Below are 27,977 nucleotides of genomic sequence, written 5' to 3'. Positions count from 1 at the left end.
GAGAACCTGCCCTGGCTGGCTGAGCTGGGGGGGACTGGAGTGGGCAGAGATCCCCGCGCAGCCCCAGGCTGGGACCTGGCACTGCCAGGACACCCAGGCCAGCACCTCTGCAGCACTGGAGCGGGGCCAGAGCAATGCTGGCAAAGTCGGATATTGCACCTATGCCTGTGCCCCCGGCCTGCCCCCCCGGGCTGGGAGCTGGCCTCCAGGAGCAGCAATGCCCAGACCCCACGGCACAGCCAGCCCCAGGGTGGGCACAGCGGGAGGACGCTGAGTTGGTGGGGCTCTCCATGCTATGGGCAGAGCACTCCCCAGCCCCGCAAGGCTAGTGGGACCCCAGCCTGGCCAGTCCCAGGGGTCTCTGCGGGGGCTGCCTTGGCACCGAGGGACAGTGCTGGCGTCACTCAGGGACCAGCAGCACCGCGGCCGCGTCAGCCCTGTTATCGGCCCCCAGACAGCCGCTGCTGGGCCATGGCCACATCCCAGGCCCAGGCAGGGCAGGGGGGGCCGCCCTTCATCATCACCAGAGCAGGGACAGCCACTCAGCCCCAGGTCTCTCTTTTCTCCCTTTTTTTTTCTCTCCCTCCTCAGTGGAAAACAATATTTGAGCATCTAGATCATGCTGGCGTCTCTGGCGCGGCAGCGGCGAGCGCTCTGACCTCAGCCCCCTCCTTCACAGTCCCCGGGGGCGCGGGAGGAAGCGGAGTCGCAGCCGTGCCCAGGGGCTGTCTGGTTCCCACGCAGCGTGGCCAGACCCATCGCCCGCCCGGCTCCCGCCACCTCTGGGAACATGCAGCTCTGGCGATGCCCTGGGTGGGGATCCCAGCACTGGGAGCATCGTGGCATTGCATGGTGCATCCCAACCCCCTGAGTCGCAGCCCCTGGGGATGGGGACCCCGTCCTGCAGAGCCTGACCATCCCCACCACCTGGGCGTGCAGACCAGGACCGGCTGCTCTCCTGGTGCTCCCGGAATGGACTCGCCGCTCTCCCTGCCTTGCCTCCTCTCTGGCTCGCAGCCGGCCGCGGTGGGTGGCCTGGCCCCCAGCCTGCTTGCCCGCTCCCTGTGCCTGGGAGGCGTCTTGCCCAAAGGGGTGCCACGGGGATGGGGTGCAAGCAGGGGTGGGGGAGAGGGGCTGCTCCGTGCAAGCACTTGGGGCTCTGTGGTGGATGCTGGGGACACACACGCACACCCCAGACCGTGCTGTGTGTCTTGGGGGGGGCACAAGTACCCCCTACAAGAAGGGTGGGACAGGGTGCTACTGCTGGTGCTGTGACCAGCCCTGTCACCATGTTCATCGGTCCCAGCAGGATGGGTCTCCTTCCTGGGGTTTTGCATGCTCTCGATCCCCATCCCGCCTCTCGGCCAGGAGCACAGGATGGGACCACAGCTGCTCCGAGGGTGTCAGCCCCACAGCCCAGCTGCTCTAGCCCCCGTGGAGGCACCATAGGTGTCACTGTGGGGTGCTGGGGAGAGAGAGGGGGCAGGCTGGGGAAGCCAAACTGGGCTGTGGGGGTCCCCTACCCTGTGCTCAGGGCACCAGGGGTGCCCATGCATCCCTGTGCACACACAGGGCTGTGTTCAGGATCCAATCATCTGGGTGGCTTGGGGGGCCAGGAGCATCCAGGGGTGACAGCCCGTCTGGGAGCTGCGTGGGCCACCCTGCACCGGGGCTCTGCAGCCCCCGTGAGCCGCTGGGGCGACACGCAGCTCCTGGGGCCAGACAGGAAGGAGACGTCACCGCTGCGGAGTGTAACTCAAACCAGATGGGGCTGCACTGGCGTCCAGGCCTGCGGGGTGGTCACCGACAGGAACCGGCCAAGGGCTGCGGCAGGAAGCGGCCGGGAGGGACGCCCACGGGGTTAACTGCTTCGGGGCTGGCTGCAGCCCCCAGGGCAGGTTGCCACTGGCCCCCACCAGCCCTCGCCTGGGCATCCCACCCCATGAGAGCACAGGCTTAAGCTGTGAGGACACCTCTGCCCATCCACTTGTCCGTCCATCCATCCATTCCTCCCTCTTCCCCCAGCACACTGGGGTGCTCAGAGTTGGTCGCAGGGTGCAGAGACTGGATCCCCCTCCCAGCACCATGAGCCGTACAACCCTGCCTGGGATGCACCAGGGGGTCCCTGTCCCCCACACACACAGCAGAGCAGGACCCGCTCCCACCCTCTGCCCCAGGGACAAGACACTGGTTCCCGTCCCCTCTGGGTTTATCTGCAGCCCTCAGACTGCGCCTGCACAGCTGCTGCAGGCAGGAGGGAGCAGTGGCTCAGGGAGGGGGCCAGGAGCAGCCCCCAGGGGCAGGTGCAGCCTGCGGGCAGACCTGTACATTTATTTACAAGAAGACGAGAGCTGGGCATGGCCCGGCAAGCCGTGTCCCCTGACTGGTGGGAATGAGCCTGAAGCCCCTTCATCTGCTGCAGCCAGGGGGCCTGTGCCTCCCCCTGTCTGTCCCCAGGGTTTTTCCAGCAGGCAGAGGGCACAGGCAGCCCTGGAGCAAACACACAGCCCTGCCGTGGGGGGCGCTCAGCCATGGCAAAAGCCAAAACTGGGGGCATGGAGACCCCTCCATCCCCTCTTACAGCAGGCACGGCTGGAAGCTGCAAAGCCTGGGGAGCCCCAATGGGCTCGAGCAGAGGGAAGGGGATGAGGGCAGAGGAGCAGGGGCAGAACCTGCCTCCCCCAGGCTGGCCGGTCCCCGGGAGCCCCCGCACACAGCGGGGGGAGCTGGCGGCCGAGGCAGTTCCTGTGCGTTGGTGGTCGGGCCGGAGCGATGCTCGCAGGAGCGCGGTCCAGCTGCTGTGCATTAGGCCGCTTCGCTCATCGTGATCTGGCGGGGCCGGGTGAAGCAGAGGTTGTGTTTTTCCCCTGCTGGCAGAGCCGAAGGGCAGGGAGGGCAGGATGAACACAAAGCCTCCTTCTTCCCTTGCTGGCTCCCAGCTGGGGATGCTGCTGGAATCATCCTCGCCACTTCCTCTCTTCCTGTGCAAGCAGCAGCTCGGGGCCAGCTCCGCTCCCGCACACCTCACCAGGGAGGAGATGCTTCAGCCCTGGCTCCGGTGCCAAAGCGCCAGGGTGAGGGTCCACACCTGCCCCCCAGCATCCCCACACCGGGCAGGGAGATTGGGCAGCTCAGGGTCCAGTGCCAGTGAGGGCAGGGCTGCGGCATTTACAGGCAGAACGCACAAATCCTGGGTCCAAGGGAGCAGTGAGGGTGCAGGGCGGCTCGCGCCAGCGTGGCCTTGCTGCTCCGAGGCCGGGAAAGGGAGAAGAGCCAAGGTGCTGCGGGTCAGGCACCATGTAGCTGGGCCAGGGATGGGATGGGAAACCAGCGCTGAGGAGCGGCCGCGCAGTCCGAGGAAATCCCAACAGGAGCTGGATGGGCAGAGGGAGGGCTGGAGCTCCTGGAGGGCACTGCCAGCAGCCACCTGGCACAGCAATGGCACCGGGGGTGGGACGAGCTCGGCAGAGCAGCTCCACAGCAGCAGGTGCAGGCAGAGAGCCCTGTGGGGGCCCTGGCCTGGAGCAGTCCCGCAGCTGCTGGGTGCCAGGGCAGGGTAGCAGCCCGGGGGACATAGCAGAGCAGGACCCATGGTGGCAGTGACACAGAGCAGGGGTACAGCACACACCCCAGAGTCCAGAGCAGCCACCAGGCAGCAGCATGGGCAGGGAGGGGGCTACACAGCTCCAGGCCCCCGGCCCCTGCGGTGTGAAGCAAAGACTCCAGCAAGGCCCTGGTGCCATCCAGGAGCGAGAGTGATGTGGGACCCTCATGAGTGGCTCCTCTCCAGCCTTGGCTGACACGCAGCTCAGGCTCCCCGGGAGCCCTTGCTCAGACACCCAGCGCCGTCAGCGAGCCCGAGCTCGTGATCTTCTTGAAGCGGTTGGCAGCACACACCCCAATGAAGTTTTTCTGTAAAAGGGGAAGAGGAGAGATGCTGATCCTACTGTGAGGGCTGCGACTGCAGAGGCTGAGTCAGACCCTGCTCTTGGGGCTGGGGAGGGAGGGCAGCTGCCCAGGCACCCCCCTCAGCCATGGGGTGGCAGTGCAGGGCTGACGCTGGGGATCATCCCCTTCACAGTCCCGACACCCCTTCCATCCCTAAAAGGTACACTTGGGGAAACCACCACAAAGACACCTACGCTTGAGGAAGGTCTCACCCACATAAGGACCTTGGTGCTGGGGAGCCCTTCCTGCAGGCTCAGGTGTCCCCAGCCCTTGTGTCCCAGCTGCCAGTAGCATAAACAGACAGAGCCACCTCAAACACCATCTGCTGGGATGGGCAGAGGTGGGCAGGCCCAGCAGCTGCCATTGACCCCCTCCTCGTGCTGGCCCCGCACCTTCCAGCGCCGCCGCATGACATATTTCTTGAGCAGCACCTGGGACTTGAGCCGGCGGTTGCAGCGCTTGGCCTTTTCTGCCAGGTTGTTGAGCCAGGGATGCTGCAGGCACTGGCCGGCACTCATCCGGGCACTGGGGACAAGAGGAGCCCAGGTCACCCCTGCTTGAGCCCCTGTCCCCCAGACACCCTCCTCTCCAGCCCCCCAAAAGCCCCAAAACTTGCACACAGCTCCAGGGAAACCCACCCCAGGACCCCCACACTGCTGCTGGCCCCGCACCTCTTCTCCTTGATGATGAGGTTTGAGACAAAGTCTTTGGCTTCATCGGAGATGCTCTCAAAGGTCTCCTCGTCAAAGTACCAGTTGGCAGCCAGGACATTGTTGAGTGTCTCAGTGTCATTGTCACCCAGGAAGGGGGAGAGGCCGCTGAGCCTGGGGATGCAGGAGGGTGAGGGGCCAGGTGCCCTCAGGCTGTGGCACCTCCAAAACCCCCCAGGACAGAGCAAACGTGGCTTGTGGGTGCCCCAGGGAGCAAGGCAGGGAGAAGGGAGGTGGCATGTAGAGGTGCTACACTCCTGCCTGCACTTACAGGCACGGACCCCCTTATTCCCCCCAGCCCCATCTGTCCCCCCAGCATCTGGGTGCCTGGAGCACACATGTGGTTTGGGGATGGCTCCAGGCCTGGGGGACTCTGCCCCGCAGGCCGGCACAGTGCTGGCAGCCCCCCCGCACCCCTTACGTACAGCATGTAGGTGATGACGCCCATGCTCCACATGTCTGTGGAGTAGGAGACCTGCTCGTAGTTGACCACCTCGGGAGAGAGGAATTCAGGGGTGCCAAAGTTCACCTTCAGCTTCTCCTGGGGGTTGTACCTGGAAGTGTGGGGAGTGAGTCAGCAGGAGGGGACAGGCTGCTCCCCCAAATGTCTCCGGGCAGGTGCTGCCCTCCCCAGCCCTCCTGTGCCAGCCAGAGAGAGCCAGGGCCAAAGCCACAGCCCTGAGTGGGTCCTGGGGCTCCCCACAACCCAGGGATGTGGGGGGCTGAAGGGTGAGATGGGGAGAGAGGACAGAGCTGACGGGGAGAGACAGCACCTTCGAGCCAGCCCAAAGTCGATGATCTTCACCATGTGCCCAGTGGCAGTAACACAGAGGATGTTCTCAGGCTGTAGGGACAGGGAGACCATTGACCTGCTGCCAAGAGGGGACGTCGCCAGAGTGCGGGTCTGGCAGCTGAAGGGGCAGGACAGGGGGTCTCTGACCTGAGCCAAAGTGATACTGACCCACGGACACCCCTCCCATAGCTGGCTGGTACCAGGGACATGCTACCCTCACGGGCATGGCAGGGTCAGGCCAGTACACGGTGCTCCCAGCTTTGGTAGCTGCAAACACCCACTGCCCCCCCACGCCCTGACCTCCCCCATCACTACGAGCAGCCACTGTCACCCACTGTCACCCCAGCCCCTGCCATCACCACCTGGTCCCGCACCTTGAGGTCGAGGTGGAGGACACGCATGTGGTGCATGAAGCGGATGCCCTCGCAGATCTGCCGGACAAACACCATACAGTCTACTTCTGTCAGGTGGTAGTCGTCGTCAATGATTCGTTCAAAGAGCTCTCCGCCTTCCACACTGCACGGGGATGGACTGCGAGGTCACCCGAGGCTCCCCGCCCTGTGTCCCCCTCCTGGCCACTCTGCAGACCCCCAACCCAAACCCTGCAGCGCTGCCCCGGCACTCACAACTCCATGAAGAGGATGATCTCCCGGGGGGTCTCAATGGCATCATAGAGCTGGATGAGGTTGCGGTGGTTCAGCTGGTTCATCACATCGATCTCCAGCAACACCATCTCCTGTAGAAGGAGCCCCATGGCAGTGTGGAGTGTCAGCTACCAGCACAGGGACAAGCAGTGCGACAGCACTAGGGACACACCAGGCACAGCACTGCCACCCACCCTCATGGCCATGCCACTTGCTGGTGGCACCATGGCCAGAAGGAGCCCACCGTATTGGCATTGGACGCACCTTGTCCTTAGCACCCTGTTTCCGGATCACTTTGGCCGCCAGCTTGAGCCCTGTCTGCTTCTCCGTACACGTGTGGACTTCCCCAAACTTGCCTCTGGGGAGGCAAATAGGGAGAGATGCCAATGCCATCACCCACCCTGGTTGCTCGGGCCCCCCGTGGCTCTGGGGTGCTGCCCCACACTCCCCTCTGCACCCATCCTGCCTGAGAGAGGTCCCAGAGACCCAGGACCACTGCCCGGGCTGGATGGCAGCTCAGGGCAGCGCCAGGGCAACATCGGTCACCCCACACCCTCTCGGGACCCCACCTTACCCCCCCAGGATGTCCTTGGAGCTGAGGTCATACTGGGAGCTGACGCTGGTAGACCGCAGGGTGACGATGCGGTGTGCAAAGGGTGCTGGTGGCGGGGGGACGTCATCTGCTCAGGGAGGAAAGGGGTGAGAGGGGGGCTGCCCGGCTGGGAACCCCGAGGTGCCTCAGGCTGGACGCACCCCCTACCCCAAGGCACAACGATGGCTGGAACCCAGTGGCAAAGCCCAGCCAAGTTCAGGGCTGTGGGGTGCTGCCGGGAACCAAGTGCCCAGCTGGAAATCGGTGTTTCTCAGCTGCAAATGGGCGTCTGCCGGCTGCCTGCTGCAGGGGGACGCACAGAACCCCCGAGTCCCTTGCCCCTGCCCCGCAGCATCGCCCAGTTGCACAGCACGCACTTTCCTGCATAGCTCCCGCCCCCGCCCGCCGCTCCCCACCGTCCCGCGTGTCACGCTCGCCCTCTCCAGGCCACCACCCCTCGGTGCCACCACGTCCTTCCCGTCCTCCCAGGACAGGTCCCCCGCACCCAGCCCGTCCCCAGAGCGGGCGCTGGCCTCGCCGGGCCCCCCACTGTCCCCCAGCAGGGTGCAGCCCCAGCCGTGCCATCCCCGCAGGGACAGCGGAGCAGCACTCGGGGACACGCTGTCCCCTGCCACCGGCCAGGCGGTGGCTGTCACTCCCCGGCTCCTCTTCCTCGCGGGCACCCCGGCCCTGGGGCCGGTGCCAGCCTGCAGCGGGGGAGCCTGGGGAGGGGACGCGACAGTTTTAGCCCTGTTTACAGTGAAACAGGAGCTCGGAGGCCACCGGGCAGGCGACGAGCCAAGAGCTTGAGGCAGCAGCGTAGGGGGAAAGCGCAGGCAGGGCCATGGGGGACCCCGGTCTGCCACCCCATAAAGGGTCCCGGAGTGCGAGGACAGGGCAGAGAGCACGGAGCCTTACCCAGGATCTCGAAAGGATCTTCCTTCCCAAAATCAGGGGTGAGGAAGGGGCTGGGAGGCGGCTCTGCCTCTGTCGAGGAGGGTTCACCCCCGGGGCCAGGCTGCTCCGCGGCCCCGGCAGGATGGGGGGGCTGCCCCGGGGCACCGGGCAATGTCCTCTCCTGGGGGGTGTCAGCGCTCCCCGAGGGGCCGGGGGCCTCCAGGGGCTGCACATCCCCCAGGGCTGGCAGGGCAGGGCCAGGCGCTGCCAGACCCTCTCTCGGCTCCACCGCCGGGGTCTCCTCCTGTATCGGCTCCAGCGCTGCTGCCTCCAGCGAGGGGGGCTCCTCCCTGCAAGCAGGAGTGGGAGAGGAGCAGAGCCCAGCAGCCCCCTGAGCCCAGAGGGACCCCGGGCTGCTCGGGTGCAGGGAGGAGAGGGGACTCCGTCCCAGGGGTGCGCGTACCTTTGGCAGGCGGCCGGACAGCTCAGGCTCTGCAGCAGGGCTGGACGGGGTGGCTCAGAGGCCCTCGCCTGCTGCTGCTCCCGCATCCCCGCCACCTTTGCCACTTTGTCTCCTTCACCCTGAGCCTTCACAGCAGCCGTGGCTGCTGCTCCTACGGGCTCCTTGCCCCCAGCCCCGGCCTCCGCTGTAGCTATGGGGGTCTCCACCTTTTCAGCTTTCTTCTCTCCATCATGGGCCTTTACAGGAGCTGGGACCTTCTCCTTTGCAGCAGCCAGAGTTTCCTCCTTTGCAGGCTCTTCTTTACTTTCATTCTCAGCCTTTGACGCAATTGGTTTTTTTTCCACCTTTGCAGTTTTCTTCCCTCCGTCCTGCACCTTCGCAGCAGATGGGGCTTTCTCCTTTGCAGGCTCTGTTTTGTTTCCATCTTGAGGCTTCTTTGCAGCTGGGGTTTTCTCTGCCTTTGCTGCTACCTTCTCTCCATCCTGAGCCTTTGCAGCCGCTGGGACCTTCTCCTTTGCAGGAGCTGGGCCTTTCTCCTTTGCAGGCTCCTCTTTGCCTCCATCTTGTGCCTTTTTTGCAGCTGGGGCTTTTTCTGCCTTTGCTACTTTATTCTCTCCATTCTGAACCTTTACAGTAGCTGGAGCCTTCTCCTTTGCAGGCTTTTTATCAGCAGGGGTTTTCTCTGCCTTTACATCTTTCTTCCCTCCATCCTGACCTTTTTCAGCAGCTGTGATTTTATCCTTTGCAGGCTCTTCTTTGCCTCCATCCCGAGCCTGTTGTGCAGCCAAGGTCGTCACCTCCCCAGGTTTCACCTTCTCTCCTTCTGCCTGTGCTGCCTGTGCTGCAGCCAGAGCCCTCTCCTCCACAGGCTCCGCTTTCCCACCACCCTCAGCCTTTAACCCACCAGAGGCCTGATCCTTCGAGGGCTTGTCCTTCCCTCCATCCTGAGCCTCTCCTGTAGCTGGGCCCTTCCCCTCCACAGGCTCTGCCTGTCCTCCTTTGGGCTCTCCTACAGCTGGACCCTTCTTCCCAGGCTCATCCTTCCCTCCATCCCGAACCTCAGCAGCCACCAGCACCTTCCCCTCAGCAGATGCTGCCGTCCCTCTGCCATGCTGCACAGCTGGAGCCTCCTTGCCTGCCGCTGCCATCCCTCCATCCCTGGGCTCTGGAGCGGTCAGGGTTATCTCCCCAGTGGACTCTACCTTTCCTCCTCCAGCTGCTCCCACAGGCTTTGCCTCCCCAGGCTCTGCCTGTGCCCCATCCCGCGCCACAGCACCTGCCGGAGCCTTCTGCTGCCCAGCCTTGTCCTTCCCTTCATCCTGCACCCCAGTGGCAGCCGCCACTGTCCCTTCCGTGGGTGCTGCCATCCCAGCCTGGGGCTGGGCAGCCTGTGGAGCTGCTGGGACCGGCTGGGTTGTGCTGGCTTCTGCTCCAGGGGAGGCTGTGCCACCAGCCCCCCCGGTGCCAGGCATGCTGCCCACCCCACCGCCCCGCTCCATGGGGACTCTGGGGCACAAGGTGGCTGCCCCACGGGGCTCCCGGGTCAGCGAGGCTCCTGCGGGGGAGAAGAGAAATGCTGAGGGGTCCCCAGACCCAATGCCCCACAGAGGAGCACAGCAGGACACGGGCAGCAATTCTGCACATGCAGGAGAGGGACAAGCTGCTGCTATACAGCCAGAAACCAGGAATCACATCCCCACCACCCAGCCAGCAGCTCCCAGGGCTGGTGGTACTGAGCTGGGGTGCCCATGTGTCTGCTGGTCCCATTGTGGACCTCTATATCTGCTACACGGTGACTGATCGATGGCTTGACGCCGGCACCTGTCACTGCCATGGGGTGGCTGGCGTGCAAAGAGCCAGCACAGCTAGGGTGACAATTTAAGAGTAAGTCCCCCCACGGTGGGACAGGAGATGGCAGCTCCAGCCCCAGGCTGGCGGGGGGATCAGGCGAGGTGAGCATCCCCGCATGGCCCCACCGCTGCCCACTGCCAACCACACCAGCAGCTTGGGGGCCATGGGGACCTCAGGGGCCACGGGGACCCCCAGTCCCAGTGTTGCCAGTCCCCCTGCCCAGTGGTGACCCCAGCTCCTGCCCAAGCAGTCCCCATCAAGGAGACCTGCTGCTGCCCATGTACCCACACAGGCTGCCAGCACAAGCTGCCACCACGTCCCCTCCAGCTCATTGCCCGTTCCACAAGTTCTTGTCCCTGCTCGGCCACCTCCCATCACCTTGTCCCAAAACACCCCCCTTGCACAGAGGCCAGGATAGCCCAGCCCTGGACTAAACCCACCAGTGACCATCCCAGTAAGAGGGGAGGTACTTGCCAGTCTTACTGGGATAGGAGCTACAAGCAGCTGGTTCCCAGCTGAGCAGTCCCTTGTCTCACAGCTCAGCATGTGGACCCCACAGGGACAGACAAGTCCCTCATGGGCCTGGGGGCTCCGCTCTCCCTGGCACCCCCCATGTCGTGCCCAACGCGGACAGCCCTGGGGACCCCCCAGCCCCCTCACCTGTGTCCTGGCACAGCGGGCGGTCAGGACGGCAGCATCCGCACTGTGGCAGCGCCCGAGCGAGCAGCCCCTTCTATCCCGGGTGTAACGGAGCCGGATTAGTGTGGGCAGAGGAGGATCCTTTACAGCAGCGGGAGCCGTCCCGCTTCGCCTTTCCCAGCACCTGTTGCTGCTGGAACCCATTCAAAGGACACGCCACTCTTCCCTGTCCCCACGGACCAGGGACACGCAGACACGGGGCAGGGAACAGAGCTGCCTCATGACTGGACACTGGCCACAGCAGCACCCCAAAAACGTCCCATGGGGGTGGCCTGGCCAACCAGGCAGGGTCCAAGTGCTTCCAAGGCATCCACAGGTGACACAGAGTGGCCACTGGTCACCCCATGGGGATGGTGGCCCAGCGCAGCCAGTGTCAGCCCCCAGTGCTGCTGAGCTCTGGCCAGCTCTGCCCACTGGTGTCAGTCCCTGGGGACAGCAGCTCTGCAGGGGCACAATGTGGCACTGAGGGCACCCCCAGCTCTGGCACCACTGCTGGGGTCTGAGGCAGAACCAGCTGCAGCCTGCTCCAGAACCAGTCAAAAGACTCACTTCAACAAAATGAGGCATTTTGGGGATCAGGGAAAGAAACAGAGGAGCTGAGGTCTGTGTTCCCGAGCTCTCCATCCCATGGGCACATGGAGCTCAAGTCCTGCCCAGCCCTGAGCCCAGCTGCTCCCACCTGGGACTTGCAAGGCTGAGCTGAGGCCACCACCACAGGAGCAACACTCATGTCACCTGCAGCACCTCCCAGAAGGATGCAAAAGTGTCATAGAATCATAAAGTCACTTTGGTTGGAAAAGAACCTCAAGATCACAAAGTCCAACCATTAACGCAACCCTGGCACTACACATGTCCCTGAGAACCTCATCTCCATATCTGTTCAACTCCTCCAGGGATGGTGACTCCACCACTGCCCTGGGCAGCTCTTCCAGCCCTTTGTGGAAGAAATTGTTCCCAAGATCCAACCCCAACCTTCCCTGGTGCAACTTGAGGCCATTTCCTCTCATCCTGGTGCTGGTTCCTTGAGAGCAGAGCCCAACACCCTCGAGGCAGGGACAGGGGCAGCCCCACTCCGCGTTGTAAAACCCCAGCTCCCAGCAAGCCACCAGCTTCTGTGCACGAGAAAATGCCACGTGTCTCATATGTGGCATTGAGAGCGAGATACACGAGGATGGGGACATGGCTGTGCCCCTGTTCTGGCACGTGTCCCTCTGCCTGAGATCTGGACCTGGAATGTGACGAGAACCATGCGGGGTTGCACAGGAGCAGGCACGTGACTTCACCCAGCAGTGCCAATACAGTTGTGTATCTGCAGATGTTGAAGCATCTCTGGCTCTCGGGTACCATGACACCTGCGCTGTCTGTCCCCAGCGTGGCCACCGCTCCCATGGCGAGCGAGTCCCCCCAGCTTGGCCTCTGCAGGAAATGCCGGTAGGAATAACTGGCGAGACATCGTGCCTGGGGCAGTGGGGACTCTGCTGACTGACTGTCATCGCCAAGGTACAGCTTGGAATTGCCTCCCCCCTCCTCCAGCCGAGGGCTGCCAGGCACCTGGAGGCCACCAATGTCACTTGAGGCACATGCCGCCACCGCTCTGCCGGCCCATGGCTCTGCACCCTCCACAACCCCGGCTGGAAGGAGCACAGACACATGCCAGGGAGGGGAGCAGCCGTGGCCCCTCCTCAGGCCAGTGAGTGCAGTGGGAGGTGGGATAAAACCCTCCCAGGAGAGCTGGAGCAGCTGCTGGGAGCTCCCCAGCCCTCCTGAGGCACTGGCAATGTCACACATCACCTGAGAGACAGGGTTGGTGTCCAGGCCTTGGGACAATGTGAGGGAGCAAATCTCAGAGCAGATACTGCAGAGCCATGGGAGTGGTTCTGTAAAGGAACTGCAGGAGAAGGATGAGTGGCCCATGGTTTGGCACTGTTACAAGACAAGATTCACTTGTGGGCAAAGAGAAACCAGCTGAAAACTTTCCCCTTACAGAAAGATTTATAGTGTCAAAGGGCAATAGCTGCTGCACACCAGGATTGTAGATGCCTCAGTCAAAAAACCCACACCCCAACGAGCAGTATTGCGCCCTGGGTCTCTGCAGAGCACACAGCAAACCAACCACCACCAAGGTTTCTCAGGTTGTTTTTTTTTCCTCCTCCCCATTCAGGAACTGAAGCCAGAGTCTGCATTGGCTGCAGCGGGAAACAGCCTGTCCCAGGGCTCTGGCAAAGCCTCAGGCACGCCGGCTCCCTGGCGACACGGTTGTCACAACTCTCAGCACACTTTAACCTTTCTGCTTTTCACGGCTGGGGAGGCTCCATGTGCAGCCAGACCCTGCCCATGCTCCAGGAAACCCAACACCCCGGCTAAATTGAGCAGCAGCGCAGGCGAGAACAACATCCCCACCTGAATCCTGGCCCCGCCGCTGTCGCACACGCCAGTCAGGCTGCCGGTCTTGGTGGGGACTGACCGATGCGGCAGCTCAACTGCTGCCATCAGCACCCAGGACTGCCCCACCAAGCTGCCATCATGTCATGGCAGCTCCAGCCAGGGTAGTGGGCAAAGAGTAGAAAGATCCCAACAGCACCAGGAGAGCTTCCAGAGGCACACAGCAGCTCCACGACAGCGACACCAGGAGTGCCAAGCGTGGATCCACAGCAGAAGTTTCTTTGCATGCTCAAGGTCCTGCCATGGCCCATCCAGCAGATCACAAGTGTTCACCACAACAGGAATCCCATTGAGACACGGATGGAAAACCTGCACACCTGTTCTGCACTGATATCCGTCAAGCATTGCACTTTTTAGAATTCCCGCAAAAACATCATCCTTGGGTACAACAGTGTACCCCTTTGCATTTAGCTCTGAGGACCTCCTCCCTCTGTTATCCCTCTCAGACCGGGAATAAAACACCAGCAAACGCTGAAGCACTTCAGCAATGACAGCGACAGTGACACTCACCAGGGCCCTCAGCTGGAGTCCCACACCCAACAGGTTTGAACTCCCTCTCTTCTGCACTTGAAAGAAAATCTGAATAAAGGGCCACATGCTCTAAGAACTCTTCTCCGATGGTATCCAAATTCAGAGGAAATGAAAGCATATGTTTGACATAACCCCCAAAAAATAGTTTGTCCTACCTGGACAAATTGTTTCCATGTTTTCCTGTTCAGAGCAGCAGCACAGAGGGAGCAGCCCAGTCACACTGTCCCAGTGAGACATGAAGGGGAGAGACCCATGCCCAGGGCAGAGGCAAAGCCCCCGTGTCGTAACAGCCACAAGGAGCCAAGGCAGCCCAAAGAGCTTTGTGTTTTCCAAGCCTCAGCCAGAGACCTTGCTCTCATTCTTTTCTCCAACAGCTTCAAACACAGCTCCTGTCACTGCTGTACCTTTTTTTTGCAAGCACCTTTTCAGCTCAAGAAACAGCACCACAGGATCACCCGAGTGAGCAGGGCAGGTTAACAGCACCACAGACACATCAGCAGGCAGCACTGGTGCCTGAGCACCGTTTAGATGTAGCTGTGCCCCAACCCCTTGTCTTTTGCAGTCACTTTTCTTGTGAAGACAAACCCAAGGAAAGGTCTAAGCACAGTTGTACAAGACAAGAAATCACAACGCTAAGGTAAGAAATAATTCGTAGTAAGTTTTAATCTAAATTGGATCACCTCTTTGCAATGCTGGCAGTTCTGTCCTCTGGTCTATATTTAGTCCCGCGGGCTGCGCTGGCTGGGAGATGACACGGCTTTGGCCACGAGAAGGGCGCAGCGGGAGCCAGGAGGCAGCTCCCAGCCGGTCATTTGCCAGTTAAGTGGTTCCCCAAATAGAATTACTTCAGCTATAAAACAGCAGAAGGTTTAATGCTCTGATATACACAGGGAACTACTTTAAAGCGTGGGCAAGATTTGTATTAGCACTTGCCTAAACATCAACAGGAAAAGTCAGACCTGCAATATGCTGGCTTGCAGAACCCACATTACTTAACACAGTTCAAGCTTAATACAGGTTAAAAGCCTAAGAAACAGACACCCGAAACTGATACTTAGCTGTACAAAGACAAAGCAGCTCTTCCAGCTGTGCACATCCCTGTATATTCACCAAGTGCCCTTCAGCAAAACCCCCTCTGCAGGAAAAGGATTCAGCCCACTAGCAAGAGGCAGCCATCAGATTAGAATTTTTATTTAGTTCCGGTACACAATATTCATATATAGTATAAAAACCTACTTTAGTCTTTCGAGAACAAGATGTCCAGAGCTGAAGTGAAGCCGTATGGCACAGCCTAGACGCTGTGCCTCAGCCACCTGCCTCAGGTGGAGTTAAACTACTCAATAGAACAATAATGGAATCAAGTGTAAGAGTCGAGACTGAGCAAGCACACAGAAACTGTTCCCTCTTTGCTTATCAAGAGATTGGAGGAATGGGATCTCTCTCCTCCTACCACATGAGGCATATCAGCACCTAAACCTATCTGAGAAGTTGGGAGACTTGGGCCTAGTCAGTGGTTTGTCACTGTGTTTCACCTCTACACTGCGGTATTTGCGTATCGGGTTTGCCTTGTGAACCTGTAAAAGAAAAAAAAGACAAGATGAAGCAAACAGTTGCAGTTATGAGGAAGCTGAAACTTGCACTTGGAGGGATGAGGGCAGGGCTCTGTCCATGAGACTCACACCACCCAGGGCACTGCTGGGAACATGCAAGGGATGCTTCAGGGTTGTGGATTTTACAGAGATCATCCTGCTCCAACAACTGTGTGTGCACAGCTCTGAAAACCAGCCATCTCAGGGCTGCCTTTGGCTTCTTTTTTTTGGAGGTTGCTTGTAAAGTCAACAAGGAGTCAATTTGCAACAGGGAAACGAGAAAAGGCAGTTTTAATGAGCTCAACATTGACACAAGCTCAGTTAGTATATTCACGCATCTCTTGGGTTACTGTTCAGAAATACTTCACTTACCAGTTCTTGTCGTAGCTTAGAAATTTCTTCCTTTTCACGCTCCTCTTCTTCCTGTCTGATCTGGCCTTGATACCTCTCCTTCTCAGCTTCTTTATCTGCCAATCGCTTTTCAAATTCTTGCCGCTCTTTAGCTCTTTTTTCTGTTGCCAGCTCAAAATTTTCAGGAACTATGGAACCAGAAAGGCTCTCTAAGTTTAGAAATAGAGGAGATAACATTGGTGCAAAGACAGCCAGGTAAACAGGAGCAGCACTAGTGTCAAATGGAAGACTCCCTCTGGAGCACTTCACCTTGCAGAGGTTGTTAGTAGATACCCTCCAGGCTTCAGGAAAAGAGAAAAGCCTGCGCCTGGACATGAGCAGTGTTAGTGCAGACATCACCACATCACAGGCATCCTCACAGGAGGGAGCAAGCACACAATTGTTAGTACAAACAAGTTTTGAGCTGGTTCTATACCCTGCAAAGCTTAGTCCACCCAACATTGTAGATGCCTTCATCTCATTAGAGATGGGAGAGAAAGACTGACAGCTGCAGCAGAAACGCCAGCTGTCTCTGCAGGGAGCTCCGTGTCTACTATTTACCCTTCTCCCAAGCTAGCACACATCAATCATCTGCCAATTGCAGCAGAGCTGTGAAATACAGCTGCCCTGTTAGCACAAGACAGGGGGGCAGCCGAGAGGAAACTCCCCAGCTCCCTGGGGACACGAGCTGTTAGGGAATTAGTTGATTAAGCACTATTGGCTGTGCTGATAAAGAAGAGGCAACAGCCAGGCCAAACATTTAATTGCATCAGTTCTGAGTTATCAGCCAAGCCTGGGTAGCAAATACTTGCAACTCCACCTGCTAACAGCTTATTTTCCTTTTTAGGTACAAAAGGCTCCTGGTACACCACTGTGTTGGGACGAGCTTTAAAACACGCTGCCTCTTTCTGCCTTTTCAAATCTTCTTCAAGCTGCAAGAAAAGAGATCCCATCAAGTACCAGGCATAATAACTAACAGACCATCACCCCCACCCAGATTTCAGCATTCCCAACACTGGAAGAACCAGGTTGACTTAGATCAAATCATTTGCAGTGAAAAGTATGTTACGGCCAAACGTTGTGTCACATGTTGCCTGTCAGTTACTTTTGCCAAGAACAGCCTGAAGAAAATGTTGGGTGTCCACTGCAGACTTTGCAGAAGAAAAGCAGTATATTATTTATATGTCAATAAATGTCCAAGCAGAGATGGTCAGAGGAATCAAGCTGCATCTAGTTGCAGCTTAAAATACACCCCACAGCTATTAATGCAGTTGTGGTAAATCATGTTGATTATCATAAAGGGACACCCCCCCAAAAAAAAAAACCAAACAAACAAAAAACCAAAACAGAACAACCAACCACACAACAATGCACCAATGCTTAACCTGTAGCCAAGGGTTAAGAGAAAATGTCACACCAAGGATGGGATAATTCATCACTCAGAGTCAGATCCTGATTCAGCTCAAGCAGGACACTTTCTGAAGTCCAAGCTTCAGGAGCTCTTTTCAGTCTGGTCACACCTCTTTTCACCCTACCTGCTGTTTCCAGCTCTGCAGCTTGGCAGCTCCCCGCTCGTCAACCTGCAGGTTGAATGGTTCTGGCTGAGTTGGGGTTTTCACCTTCTTTTCCGGCAGCTTAACATGGTCAAAGTAAGGCAGAGGTAGCGCTTTGAACTTTGGCACCTGAAAGAAACAACTTGAAATATTTCTTGCCCTTTCTTCAAGGGCATGGAGCTTTGGAAGTTTAAGAGACAACAGCAAAAGCCAAGTCCTACCCCATGCTTTGTACTTCAGGAGTGGAATCCAAGGTAGCTTATAGTTCTTACCTCTTCCTTCTGCAGTTCTTCTATTTTTTTCTCTTTTTGTATCTGCCGCTCCTTGTCACGAGCATCAAAAGAGAAGGGGCAAACTTCCACATGCCTCTGCTCTGGCATTTTAGGTTTGAAGGGCACTCCGTAGTGTGGCATAGGGTTAGCTTTGATCACAGGGACCACCTCTTTTTCCTAAAGGGATATCAGCGTTAGGATCTGACACAGCACCAGGTCTTTGGGTTTACTAGAAAGACTACAGTTCCTGCCAAACAAAGCCATCAATACTAGAGTTCCTTTAATACAGGTCACAACAGTACCAAGTCAACACTCCAGACACTGCAAGAATGAGTAATCCAAGAAGTACCAATTTACAGACATCCTGAACCACAGGCAAGTTCTTCCACTTTCCAAACCACTCTCAGTTATAGTATTTATCCAACTTAGACTGTAATTCTTTAATGTCCTCTTCACAAGAGGGAAAGGACGAAGGATGTGATGCATTCTGAGCCCTGCTCCATACCCTCTGGGGATCTGGAGTGACTGTGGGAATGTCATGTACAATATCTGCCCTTCCTGATTTAACAGACCAGGGAAGGGCCACATCCCTTGGAAACTGAAGCTATTCACTTTTTGCATTCAGAGCAGCAACAGCTCAGAAACCCTCATCAGTACCCTCCTGGAGAAACTGAGTTATTTCATTCTGTAAGAATTCCGTTTCTGTAAAATGAATAGCAGTAACTAGATCATTAGATGGGAATGGCACAGACAGAGCTGGAGGAACTGCCCAACATTGAACCAGCCCATTCCCAGCAGTTACCTTCTCTTCATCTCTGCCAGACACTCGGGTTCTGCTTTTCGAGGTGAAGGCTGGAGACTTGGGGACTGTAACAGGAAGCACTTTCTTCTCCGGAACACCCTGTTCAGAAGAGCCAGGAAGGAGTTACCCAAGTTTAAGCGCCAAGAGAAAGTGCTACAGATAAACACCCTGACAAGCACAGTACATACTCATTGTTCTTACCTAATGACAGCGTTTACTGAAGATTATTAAATACATAATGCAATATAACAACAGATCTTTTGAAGCTAATTCCTAGGTCCCAGGTGTGGGTATTACTAAACTTACCACAACATCCTCCAGGATTTTTGTTGGACACGGCCTGGAATGGAATTCAAAGTGCTCTTCCTCCTGCTGCTTCTTACTCTCACGCTCCTGAATCCTCTTTTCTATTTCCAACTCAAAGCCAATGGGTCGCGTGAGTTCCTTTGCAGGGGGTTTCTTGGGCAGGAGTGGTCCACCCTCAAAGATTTTGTGATCGACTTCTCGTGCTTTGAACTTGTACCTACACAGGAAAGATGGGGGTAGTCACAGACACATTGTACGTGGCAAGATGCAGCTTCTAGCAAACGGCTTCTGTCACAGCATTAAAGAGAAATAATCAGGTATAGAAGCAGTTGTTCCACACACATTACATAGTTAGTGACTCCTCCTTCACTTTTGAAACAGTAAGCCATTAAGTGTTACGGGTTGCTTTCTTGGGAGTTCACAACTTTGTCTACAGGAGAGCTTTAAAGTGAATGCAGACTAGACTGGCTTTGTTTTACTCATCACATGCTGTACTCAGCCCAAGATCAGCTCTCCTAAGAGCATTTTCTTCAAAGTGTAGGGATGTGGAAAGTACCCAATTAAATCAGGGCCACAAGATTATAAAAAAGCTAAAAGAATCTCAGTGTTTTTATGCTACTCATTCTTGTACACAAGAAGAGTGTTCATGAGAAGTGATATTTTGGCATCTGAAAGTTATTTCCAGTGTGGTACAATTCTCTCAGAGGACTAGAGTAAACCTTTACTTACTGTTGAATTTTCTCTAGTTCTTCTGCTTCTAGCTCTGCTGTAGGTTTGCAGGTGACTGGTCTGAAGCGCTGCTTTGTTCGAAGCAATGGTGTTTTTGGGTTTGTTATCTGAACCTTCGCCAACTTTCCTGGGACTGGGCCTATAAATTCAGGTGACAGAGAGCAGCAGTTAATGGCAAGGCCTGCAGCAGACACAGACTGTTTGCTCAGGAGTGAGCTCTGCCTTCTGGCTCCGCCACCACCTCTGAGGACACAGCCAGGACCACTTACCTTCATCTGATTTCCTGCTCCTCAAATGGTACCGAGAGGGTGTGCGTCTTTGGAATGCTTCTACCTGCTCAGCAAGAGGCACATATTCTGACGTGGTTTCTTCATGTTTTCTTTTGTTGCCCTGGGACAGATTGAAAGGTTTGGGGACAGTGGGTTTCTTTGGCATTTGTCCCTGGAAACAAAAAAGAAAAAAACCAAACTTACAATCATTATGTCCATTTAACACCAGATGCTTCTATGACATTTCCCTTTCCCACTGATTCACAATCTCTGTCCCTTCCCCTTATCAAAAAGAAAACACTTCACATTCGACATGACTCTAAACCATCTGAACATGCACAAGCATGTCATATCGGGAATCTGCATGAAGGAAAAGATTAAAGCACAAAGTGTAATGACTGGAAGATCTGGCATTAAAGTGCCCCTTGGCAATTCAGACACAGCTACATTTGCACAACACTCCCCTCTCCCATGTAACCCTCTCTGTGGGCTGCCAGCAGCACCTGTGGTGCAAAAGCAGAAAGCAGTGGTGTCAGGAGCTACTCAGCTGGCTGCTGGCACCACTCTGGCTCTCACCGGAGAGGGAGGATGCTTTCTCAGTACAGCCGCAAAATCCACTTCCTTGTACTCATTCCCAGGCTGGCTTTCCACGTGTTGTTTAATTCTATTCTCTGTGCAGAAGTGGAAGTCAACTGGCTTTGTTACTTGACCACCAGCTCTCTTCACAGGTTGTCCTGAAGAAAAAGAATACATAAGGTCTGGACGCCTTTTGGGGTGGGGAAAAAGGCATTTGATTTCTAATAACTTCAACAGTTTTTAGAGAACTCATCTATAAAATTTCAAAACATGATAAAACAAACACACCTGTTTCTGAGCAGTTTAAGGGCAGATCTACACTTAAAGCATCCTAATATTTATTACAAGATCTGGAATGTTTTTAAAGGTACTGGCACAGCTCTATGCAGCCTCTCCAGCTGAGCCCAGAGCAGCTTCCATTCACAGTCCAGCCCAAGCCCACCTGCCCCAGCAATCGCTGCTTTCAGAGACTCCTCGTTCTTCTTCCGGAGTTCCATAACTTCCTGCTGCAACTGCTGCATCTTCTCCAGCTCCTGCTCCTCTGTACTCTTTGCCTTGCCAGAAGGATTGGTCCTCCTGCAGAAGCATGGGAAAGACTGAGATTCACCATCCTGCTTGGCTGGTTACGAGCACAATGTTAGTGCAAAGGAACATTCTTATCTCCGACTTCATTGCAGAAGCATCACTCATTATAAAAGTATACTCTTCAGAAAAGATCTGTTTGGATTTTTTTTTCCCCTCAAGAAAGCTTACAGCTAGCTGCTGTCCTGCATATGCATTTGCTTCACCCATTAACAAGAACAACTTTTTCCTCAAAAGCAAAAGCTTTCCTCTGCATGGGTTCAGCTGGTGAAGTACATTTCATCTCAATATTGTTGCCTTGCTCCAGTGTTTACTAAACATGATACCACCACATGCTGGGTTGGAATTGAACACACTTCAGCCAGGGCAGTCACCTAAATCAACCGTGATTAGCAGAGCCAAGTCACAAGAAAGCCACATACTTTAACACCATTGGCGTGGAGGGCATGGCCGGCTTGGTTCTCCCTCTTGCCGGGGAGAGGTTGGGGTTCTGCTGGGGCTCGCTCTTCGTGGACACTTCAGTCAGCTTCTCTGTGCCACTAGAACTAAAGTACCAAGTTGTTATGGGAAACCACTCCAATTAACCGTGCTCTAAGTGACAAATCACCTGCAGGTCCCTCCACCATGCACAATCTCCGACACCTAGTGAACTCCAGACCAGCCTTACCTGGACCCAGGACCAGAGCATGTCATTTTCTTCAGGACTCTACAGCTGGAGAAGGGAAGATGAGTTACCCAGTTTTTGGAACTCAGGCTGTTCTTGAGGAGCTAAGTGTACTGGAGCTCATCTAGATACAGCAGCATTTCAAAGATTGCACTTCAATTTCCTGACCCCAAGCTTATCACCATATGATATCTTAGTAATTAAGTTAATTGGAAAGATATCTTAGCTGCAACTCTTTCACAGTGTATGATTGCCTGATGACTTCCTGAGGGAGAAGTTAAGCCCAATTTAAAGCTAGCTGACAGACAATGAGTATGGAGGAAGAAGCTCAAGAAACCCAAGCTTATTTCATTCACATCTCTACCTCCAAATAGAGCATTTCCTTCAGATCTTACAGGCATTTCTTCTTCATCATGAAACCAGTATCAGCAACAGGGTTGCAGTCACCTCCCTTCAACCTTCCTGTAAGAACCCTCTCAGCCACGCGGAAAATCCTTCCAAAAACACAGTTGTATCCCTCTTCCCAACCCCAAATAGAAGGACTTTGATGACATACATTCTCATTTTTTTCATAGGTGGAACCTCTTCCTTATTAACCAAGGCATTAGCATTTCTCTCCACTTTGACTCTAGCCGGCTGTTTGCGCTGCTGTGTTTTCCTCTGCGTTGCAGCTTGTCTTCTACCCGCTCTAGAGCAGAACAGAAAGCGGAGGTCAGCTTTCCTGCGGGGCTGGGAGGACACACCATCAGTGCAGTGCTTTTATGTCAGTGCACCACCTAACTCCAATGTACCGACTATGCAAATTGTGCTTAACACAACAATCCAAATACAGCATGAATTATTTAACAATCCATAAACTTAATAGTCTTTGGTACACAGAAGCCAAAGAGCCCTTTAGCATTCATATCAAAAACGAGTTCTGCCCAACTCCAGCTGATATAAACAAAGAAACTTTATAAGCCACTTCAGTCTCAGATATCCTCACATTCCAGAAGCTCCTAGTGCTACTGAGTCTCATTTGACAAGTATGCGAGACACTGCATTACATTTCCACCTCTAGAATTGTCCCTCCAGCTTAGCAAGCAGACCAGCTGTCCCCATACACCATCTCTGAGCTGGAGAACTTCAGACCCACAGGATAACCCAAGAACTGCAGATCCTGAGAGCCAGGACCTGCTTAGTTACACCATCATCAATCTTCATGCAAACTGAATACAAGTATTTCACCTCTGAGAGGCCTCCGCAGGCGCAGCAGCTCTCCAGCTCGTCAGGGATCCAACAATATTCTGAGGAACTGCACTGGCCTGCACACATTCTGCTTGGCCATTGTCTTCACCACAGCTTTCACCTGAGAACAGTGACCAACATCAGCTCACATATATATATATATATATAAAAATTTATATACACACACACAGAGGTATGCTAAAGTGAAACCCCATAAGACCTTGCTAGATGACAACACCTGAAGATGGTCCCGCAAAAGCCAGACTAAGGCTTTGCTAGTGAAAAGCACATAAATTTTATTCTCTCCCACTATTCCATGCCAGCTTACTTGTTTTTATTTCTTGCGATGTGACAAGAGGCAAAACATCGGGCTTTGACAAAGCAGGGCTGGTAAGAGAGGTCTTTGCCAGATTTTCTGCAGGAGGGACGTTCTCCAGATTGGCTCTTTGGTCTGTGAGGAAAGAGAGACTTTCATTATACATTCTACGTTCAGAATTTTTAACAATACCTAGGAATATCATTATGATGTTAACAAAGTCATCTGTCAAGTTACAGATGACAATCAAATTTTAAATAGAAAACCAAAACAACCTCCATGCATGATGAATGATGTAGTTAACAACATGACTAATCAACCGAGACAGAAGCCAGGCCCAAAACAAGGATCATGCCAAGCCCTCATTCAAAGAGAAAACAAACCAAGGAGCTGGAAGGAACTTACCAAACCAGGAGTCTGCATTGAGGTCATCATCTTCACTCAGAGTTGCAAAGTTGATGCAATGATTTGGGACATCAAAGGAATAGCGAAACACTGGGCGATGCATCTTCACCTTCACGCTGTCCCCAAGCGTCCTCCCCTTGCGCTGCCACGGTCCTTGAACAAGTGTTGGTCACCTGTGACACCAAACCCCAGCACATCTGACAACCTCGCTCCCTCTGTGTGGTTTCTAGAGACAGACATCAGAACATTGTCCTTCTCGTCATTCACAGCCTTTGGACAGAATGCCTCATCAGAAATGTTGGTTTTGATTCTACTCCTGACTGGCAAAGCTAAGGAGATTTTACCATTGTTGACATTTGCATGTTCAAAACTATCATAAAGATCGAGTTTTGAAGGTTTTCTTTGTACCTGAAGGTGCTAGAAGGGTATTTTTTTAAAAAAGGCAGAAAAGCACAGGGCCTTTGCAGACAGCAACTGATCCGCCCTCCTCTCCCTCCCCATGCACAGCAGAGCCCTCTCCCTTACCAGGGCGTAGATATATGAAGTGAGCGCCTGCTGACAAGGTTGGCTCCAAAGCACCGCAAAGTGCGGTCTGGCTCCCTCTGAAGGGCTACAAATAAGAACTAACGACACAGACGTGCTTTTCTAAAGAGTAACTTGATTTTCAAAGCAGGAGAGTTCCGTAGGGTATTGTTACTGGGCAAAAAGCAGAAGAAGGGCAGCACAGGGCCCTTGCATTCCATGGCACAACAGCAGGCTGGCCAGGCTATAAACAACCCAGCACCGTGACCCTGGCAAGAACAGTCCCCGCAGTTAATTAGTGCAGCACTGACAGCAGGAGGAGTCCCTGTGTCAACAGGTGATATTAAACTCAACAGAACAGGAATAAAGCCAGCAAAGTCATAAACCCTGAAATTGTAACAAAACCTTTTTGCAAAGGTGTTTTTGTGCTTTCTAGATGCCCCGCGCAGCTGCAAGGCAAAGCTCACAGGGACAGGTTATAAAACACTCCCCAAGGAAATCACCTGAACTTTGCTTTTATGAGTCCAACCAACTCTAAAGCAGCATATTCTTAATCCTCAAAGTCTCAGACCTAAACCATCTGTTTGTGCAGACCACACATTGTTCAACCCGGGCAGTACGCTCCATAAAGAAGAAAATATTCAAGAGTAAATCAAGGCAGCAATCATGAGATACCACTGCTGTTTGCAATCACTGGCCGTACCTCCCAGAGACGGCTGCACCACAAAGCCTCCAGGCCCCCAGCCCAGGACTGCGATAGTTAAAGGGAAAAATGTCATTAGAAAAGCCTCAGCTGCCTGACTGAAGATGTCAGAGTAGGACCCAAAGAAGGCAAACAGAAGAATCAGAGCCAAAACCAACTATAACTGAGCTCGAGACACGGCGGGAATCAAATGCTTTCCTACCGCCCTTCATCAAGATAGAGTTTCTGTCAACACTATCCACTTTTTTAAAAATCAAATGCGTCATCTGCATTCTCCCCTCACCCTCCCTGCTCTGCCTGGGGAGTCGCAGCACCGGGCATCACATTTCACAGCTCCTTGTGCCCACTGCTACCTGCTGCAGTTCCCAACCTTTTACTGTGTAAAGTCCATATCCTGTCATAGTGTCAGCAGTCTCAGCACCAACCCCACCACCAGCCTTTCTCCCTCCCACATGGGAGTGAATAGTCATGAAAACATAGGGAGTGCATCAACATCACAGTTTCACACACCAAGTTTCTTGAAAGAGCCAGTGGGGAGGTAAAAGTCATCGTGACTGAACTCCTGAGGGTTTGTTTCAGTCAGACAAACTCACAGCATCCACGTTTCAAACCCCTGCATGTCCTCTGAGGCCTGTGCAGAACTGGATTTACTGGGAAGCAGCAGTTCACTGACCGGCATCTCGCTCCTCCAGCCACTAATTCCACCTGGGGACTGTTATGTGACTTAACACCAACACAGCCATCGCAACGGGCTCAACCAAGGGCAGCCCCAGCAGCGCTGCCCAGCCCTTCGCCTGCTCATAGTCTTGATGGCAGAATCATTATCTCAATCTTTTATTTAGAGACAGGAGGCAAAATTCTTTCCCTCCCCTGTGGCACTCTTCCACCAGGAAACTTCTCCTCATTAATAGGGACATTACCTAATTAGCAGGCACTGCATGCATTTACCAGACCGTGGTTACAGGCACACTGCAATCCTACATAACTACAGCATAGATTTAAAGCGTCACCCTGCTCTCCCCCACATTCATCACCCTCCGTGTCGACACTCGTGCTCACAGAGCTCTGCAGCGAGCCAGCCGGGGAACCCTCACCCTGGCCCATGGGATCAGCTTTCAGATCACTGCTCACGCCACCACTGCTGCAAGGAAGGAGTATCCAGTCCTCTTGCTTTCAAAAATACCCCAAATTCCTTTGACAGAAGTGACTGCCCAACTAAAACCTTAATTCTCTTTCTAGTCCCACTCCTCTCACTGACCAAAACGTGCCTCATGCAGCCATGTACGGTTTCTGCACAGGGCAGCACAGCCGTATCCACAAAAAGGAATGGACAACGGGTTTCTCCGCACATCAGGTTTCTTTTGATTAACTACACTTTGGCACGTTCCAGAGGAGTGCCTTGGCCTGGTTCAGATTAGTTAGCTTTGAAAAAGGATGAAGCTAAATTAGAACAAGCATTCCTGTCCCAGAATAAGACTAATCCAACAGCAAGTGCAATAGGTATTTTGGAATAACTTCACACCTCACTGTAATCCAAATTAGCTTTAAAATGCTGACACAATTCCACCACTGATGTGCTCAGCATCTTTTTCTCAGTGTAGTTGTTAATTTATTGCCAAAAACATTTAGGACAACGTTGGAGAAGAGTAACTCTAATGAAACCTACTCAGGACCAACCCAGCTGTAGTAGGTGAAACTCGGCACCAAGCACGGCGTAGGGGAGCACTTCACAATTACCGCCCAATAAAAAGATCCTCTTATTTGTAGAGCAGCAGGTCAACACAGACTGATGGTCATCGTGCAACACAATAGCAGCACCCACTGCTTCAGACCTCCCAGTCACACGGGCCTTAGAGTTGGAGAGAGGAAGCAGAGTTCCCAGATGAGAAATCAGAGGTCAGGAGGGAGAATGGGGGTGGTTGGGGTTGGGGGAGCACCCAGGGATGGACAGAAGGAGAGTGCAGAGAAGATCTGCTCTTTCCTGCCACCTTGCAGTGTGATCAGATAAACCCTGGTCAGCTTGAGACAACACCTTGTCACAATACACCATTGAGCATCGCAGCTACAGGTGTTACTTACTCTAAATCCTAACAGGATCAGAAAGTGGAAAATAAACAGTATCAAATACCCAAAAAGGATATTACATCAGCAGAAACATCTGAAGCCAGTTGATCCACATGCCTCAAACCCAAAGATGGACAATCAATACCGAGGAAGCCACACAGACACGCACTGCGGTAATTCCAGTGCCTTCTGCTGGGTGTTCAAAACCAACTGCCATTTAAAGACAGGACACTGCACTAACCAGGCACCTCGTTTAATTCAGCCTGGCAGCTGCTTTATTCTCTTACGACCCAAAGCTTTCCTTCCCTCTAAAAGGACAAAGTTCCTGGACACTTTTCAGGGGTTAATATTTAAATTTGACCATTATAAAGGGCTGGAAATTGCCTCTCCAGAGATCCAGTCCTGTCAGCACAGCCAGGCTGGCAGTTATCCCACCACAAACCCTCTGCCTGAACTCCTGGCTTTGCCCTGAGCAGGGCTAAGTGAACACTTTTAACAAATTTGGAATCTACAACTTCTCCTTCCTCACGGGTGTTCATCGCTCAAAGCTCAAGGGAGCTTTCCTACAGCACAGAATCAACACTGAACTCATCATCCTGGTACAGAACAGGGGGCAACACGGCTTTTCCATCATCTAATCCTCAGACTGAGAGATAAAACCTTTAACTCTATGCAGAGAGAGATGAACATGCAGAGAGCTCCACAGACCGCCCCAACCTGCCCTCATTAGTGCAAAAGGAGCGAGGGCTGGAGTGGCAGCTTTTCTCCAGACCCATCTCCCTTCCAACAGCCCAAAATAAACAGCCCTGGCATCTCATCCTCCCTAAATAAGATCCCACAAGTTTCAGAAGACACGAAGATGTGGCATTCTAAGAATAGCTAGCTGTTCAAGGAAAAGTAAATTATTTTTAGCCAGGATAAACTCAACTTCTTGCTAGTTTAAGTTGAAGCTCCTCTAGTTTAAAAAAAATAAGCGCTGCACAAAAATAGCTAACCAAACACTTTTTCTGCTACTTGAGTCAGGTGTTTACTGGTTTCCTTCCTTTTCCAAGGAAGCAGGACATGGTTTTAGAAGCAGTAACATCATTTTCCTTAGTTCCAAAATTCAGATGCACATTTCTCCAGGTTTGAGTGGTGGGTGTAAGCACACAAGTCAGGACACAATACAGCAGGAGCACACAGGACCCTGGGCAGGTTTCACGGTGACCAGCACAGGCCTCACACCGGGTATTTTGAACACTCACGGCTCGGCACGCAGCTTTGTGTCACTGAGGAGGCTGCTGCCCCTTCGCAAGGCCTATTCCAGTACCAGCTCACGGAAGGGAACCCCGGGCTGTGGCTCCTTCAGGTCCCCGGGTGCGACCCCGCCCCCCGCGGCAGAAACGGCCCCGGACACGGGGAAAGTGCCTGCGGCCGTTGCCCAACCGCGCCCTCTGGC

At 54.4% G+C, this 27,977-nt stretch overlaps 2 protein-coding genes across 2 annotated transcripts; both read right to left on the bottom strand.

Annotated features, from left to right (window-relative positions):
• Nucleotides 1–3,831: 3,831 nt before the first annotated feature.
• On the bottom strand, nucleotides 3,832–9,195 carry MYLK2 (myosin light chain kinase 2; the record flags this gene model as incomplete). Its single annotated transcript, XM_080354694.1, has 11 exons — nucleotides 3,832–3,912; nucleotides 4,341–4,473; nucleotides 4,620–4,772; nucleotides 5,084–5,212; nucleotides 5,432–5,502; nucleotides 5,826–5,967; nucleotides 6,078–6,187; nucleotides 6,360–6,453; nucleotides 6,670–6,775; nucleotides 7,606–7,934; nucleotides 8,048–9,195. 11 exons carry the CDS (start codon nucleotides 9,193–9,195, stop codon nucleotides 3,832–3,834), a joined length of 2,496 nt encoding a protein of 831 aa, XP_080210820.1.
• A 5,556-nt stretch (nucleotides 9,196–14,751) lies between these two features.
• TPX2 (TPX2 microtubule nucleation factor) lies at nucleotides 14,752–27,862 on the bottom strand. The gene is made up of 17 exons (XM_080354608.1): nucleotides 27,784–27,862; nucleotides 23,251–23,423; nucleotides 22,858–22,980; nucleotides 22,530–22,650; nucleotides 21,859–21,990; nucleotides 21,061–21,183; nucleotides 20,499–20,632; nucleotides 20,057–20,214; nucleotides 19,481–19,652; nucleotides 19,212–19,350; nucleotides 18,483–18,699; nucleotides 18,177–18,275; nucleotides 17,375–17,551; nucleotides 17,085–17,231; nucleotides 16,370–16,481; nucleotides 15,532–15,719; nucleotides 14,752–15,144 (listed from the first exon to the last, which is right to left on the bottom strand). The coding sequence occupies exons 2-17, from the start codon at nucleotides 23,351–23,353 to the stop codon at nucleotides 15,034–15,036; spliced, it is 2,256 nt and encodes a 751-aa protein (XP_080210734.1). The 5' UTR covers nucleotides 23,354–23,423; nucleotides 27,784–27,862; the 3' UTR covers nucleotides 14,752–15,033.
• Nucleotides 27,863–27,977: the final 115 nt, after the last annotated feature.

The sequence above is a fragment of the Nesoenas mayeri genome (assembly GCF_963082525.1).
Source record: "Nesoenas mayeri genome assembly, chromosome: 16".
Classification (NCBI taxonomy): domain Eukaryota; kingdom Metazoa; phylum Chordata; class Aves; order Columbiformes; family Columbidae; genus Nesoenas; species Nesoenas mayeri.
This window is presented reverse-complemented; position numbering and strand designations above follow the sequence as displayed.

Excerpts from the sequence above, each read along its gene's own strand:
- TPX2 (XM_080354608.1), bottom strand. The coding sequence starts at position 23,353 with ATGCATCGCCCAGTGTTTCGCTATTCCTTTGATGTCCCAAATCATTGC. Across the intron at positions 20,215-20,498 it reads AGCAGCGATTGCTGGGGCAG|GACAACCTGTGAAGAGAGCT; the intron begins GTGGGCTTGGGC and ends CTTTTTCTTCAG. Across the intron at positions 17,232-17,374 it reads AAGAACTGCAGAAGGAAGAG|GTGCCAAAGTTCAAAGCGCT; the intron begins GTAAGAACTATA and ends TGTTTCTTTCAG.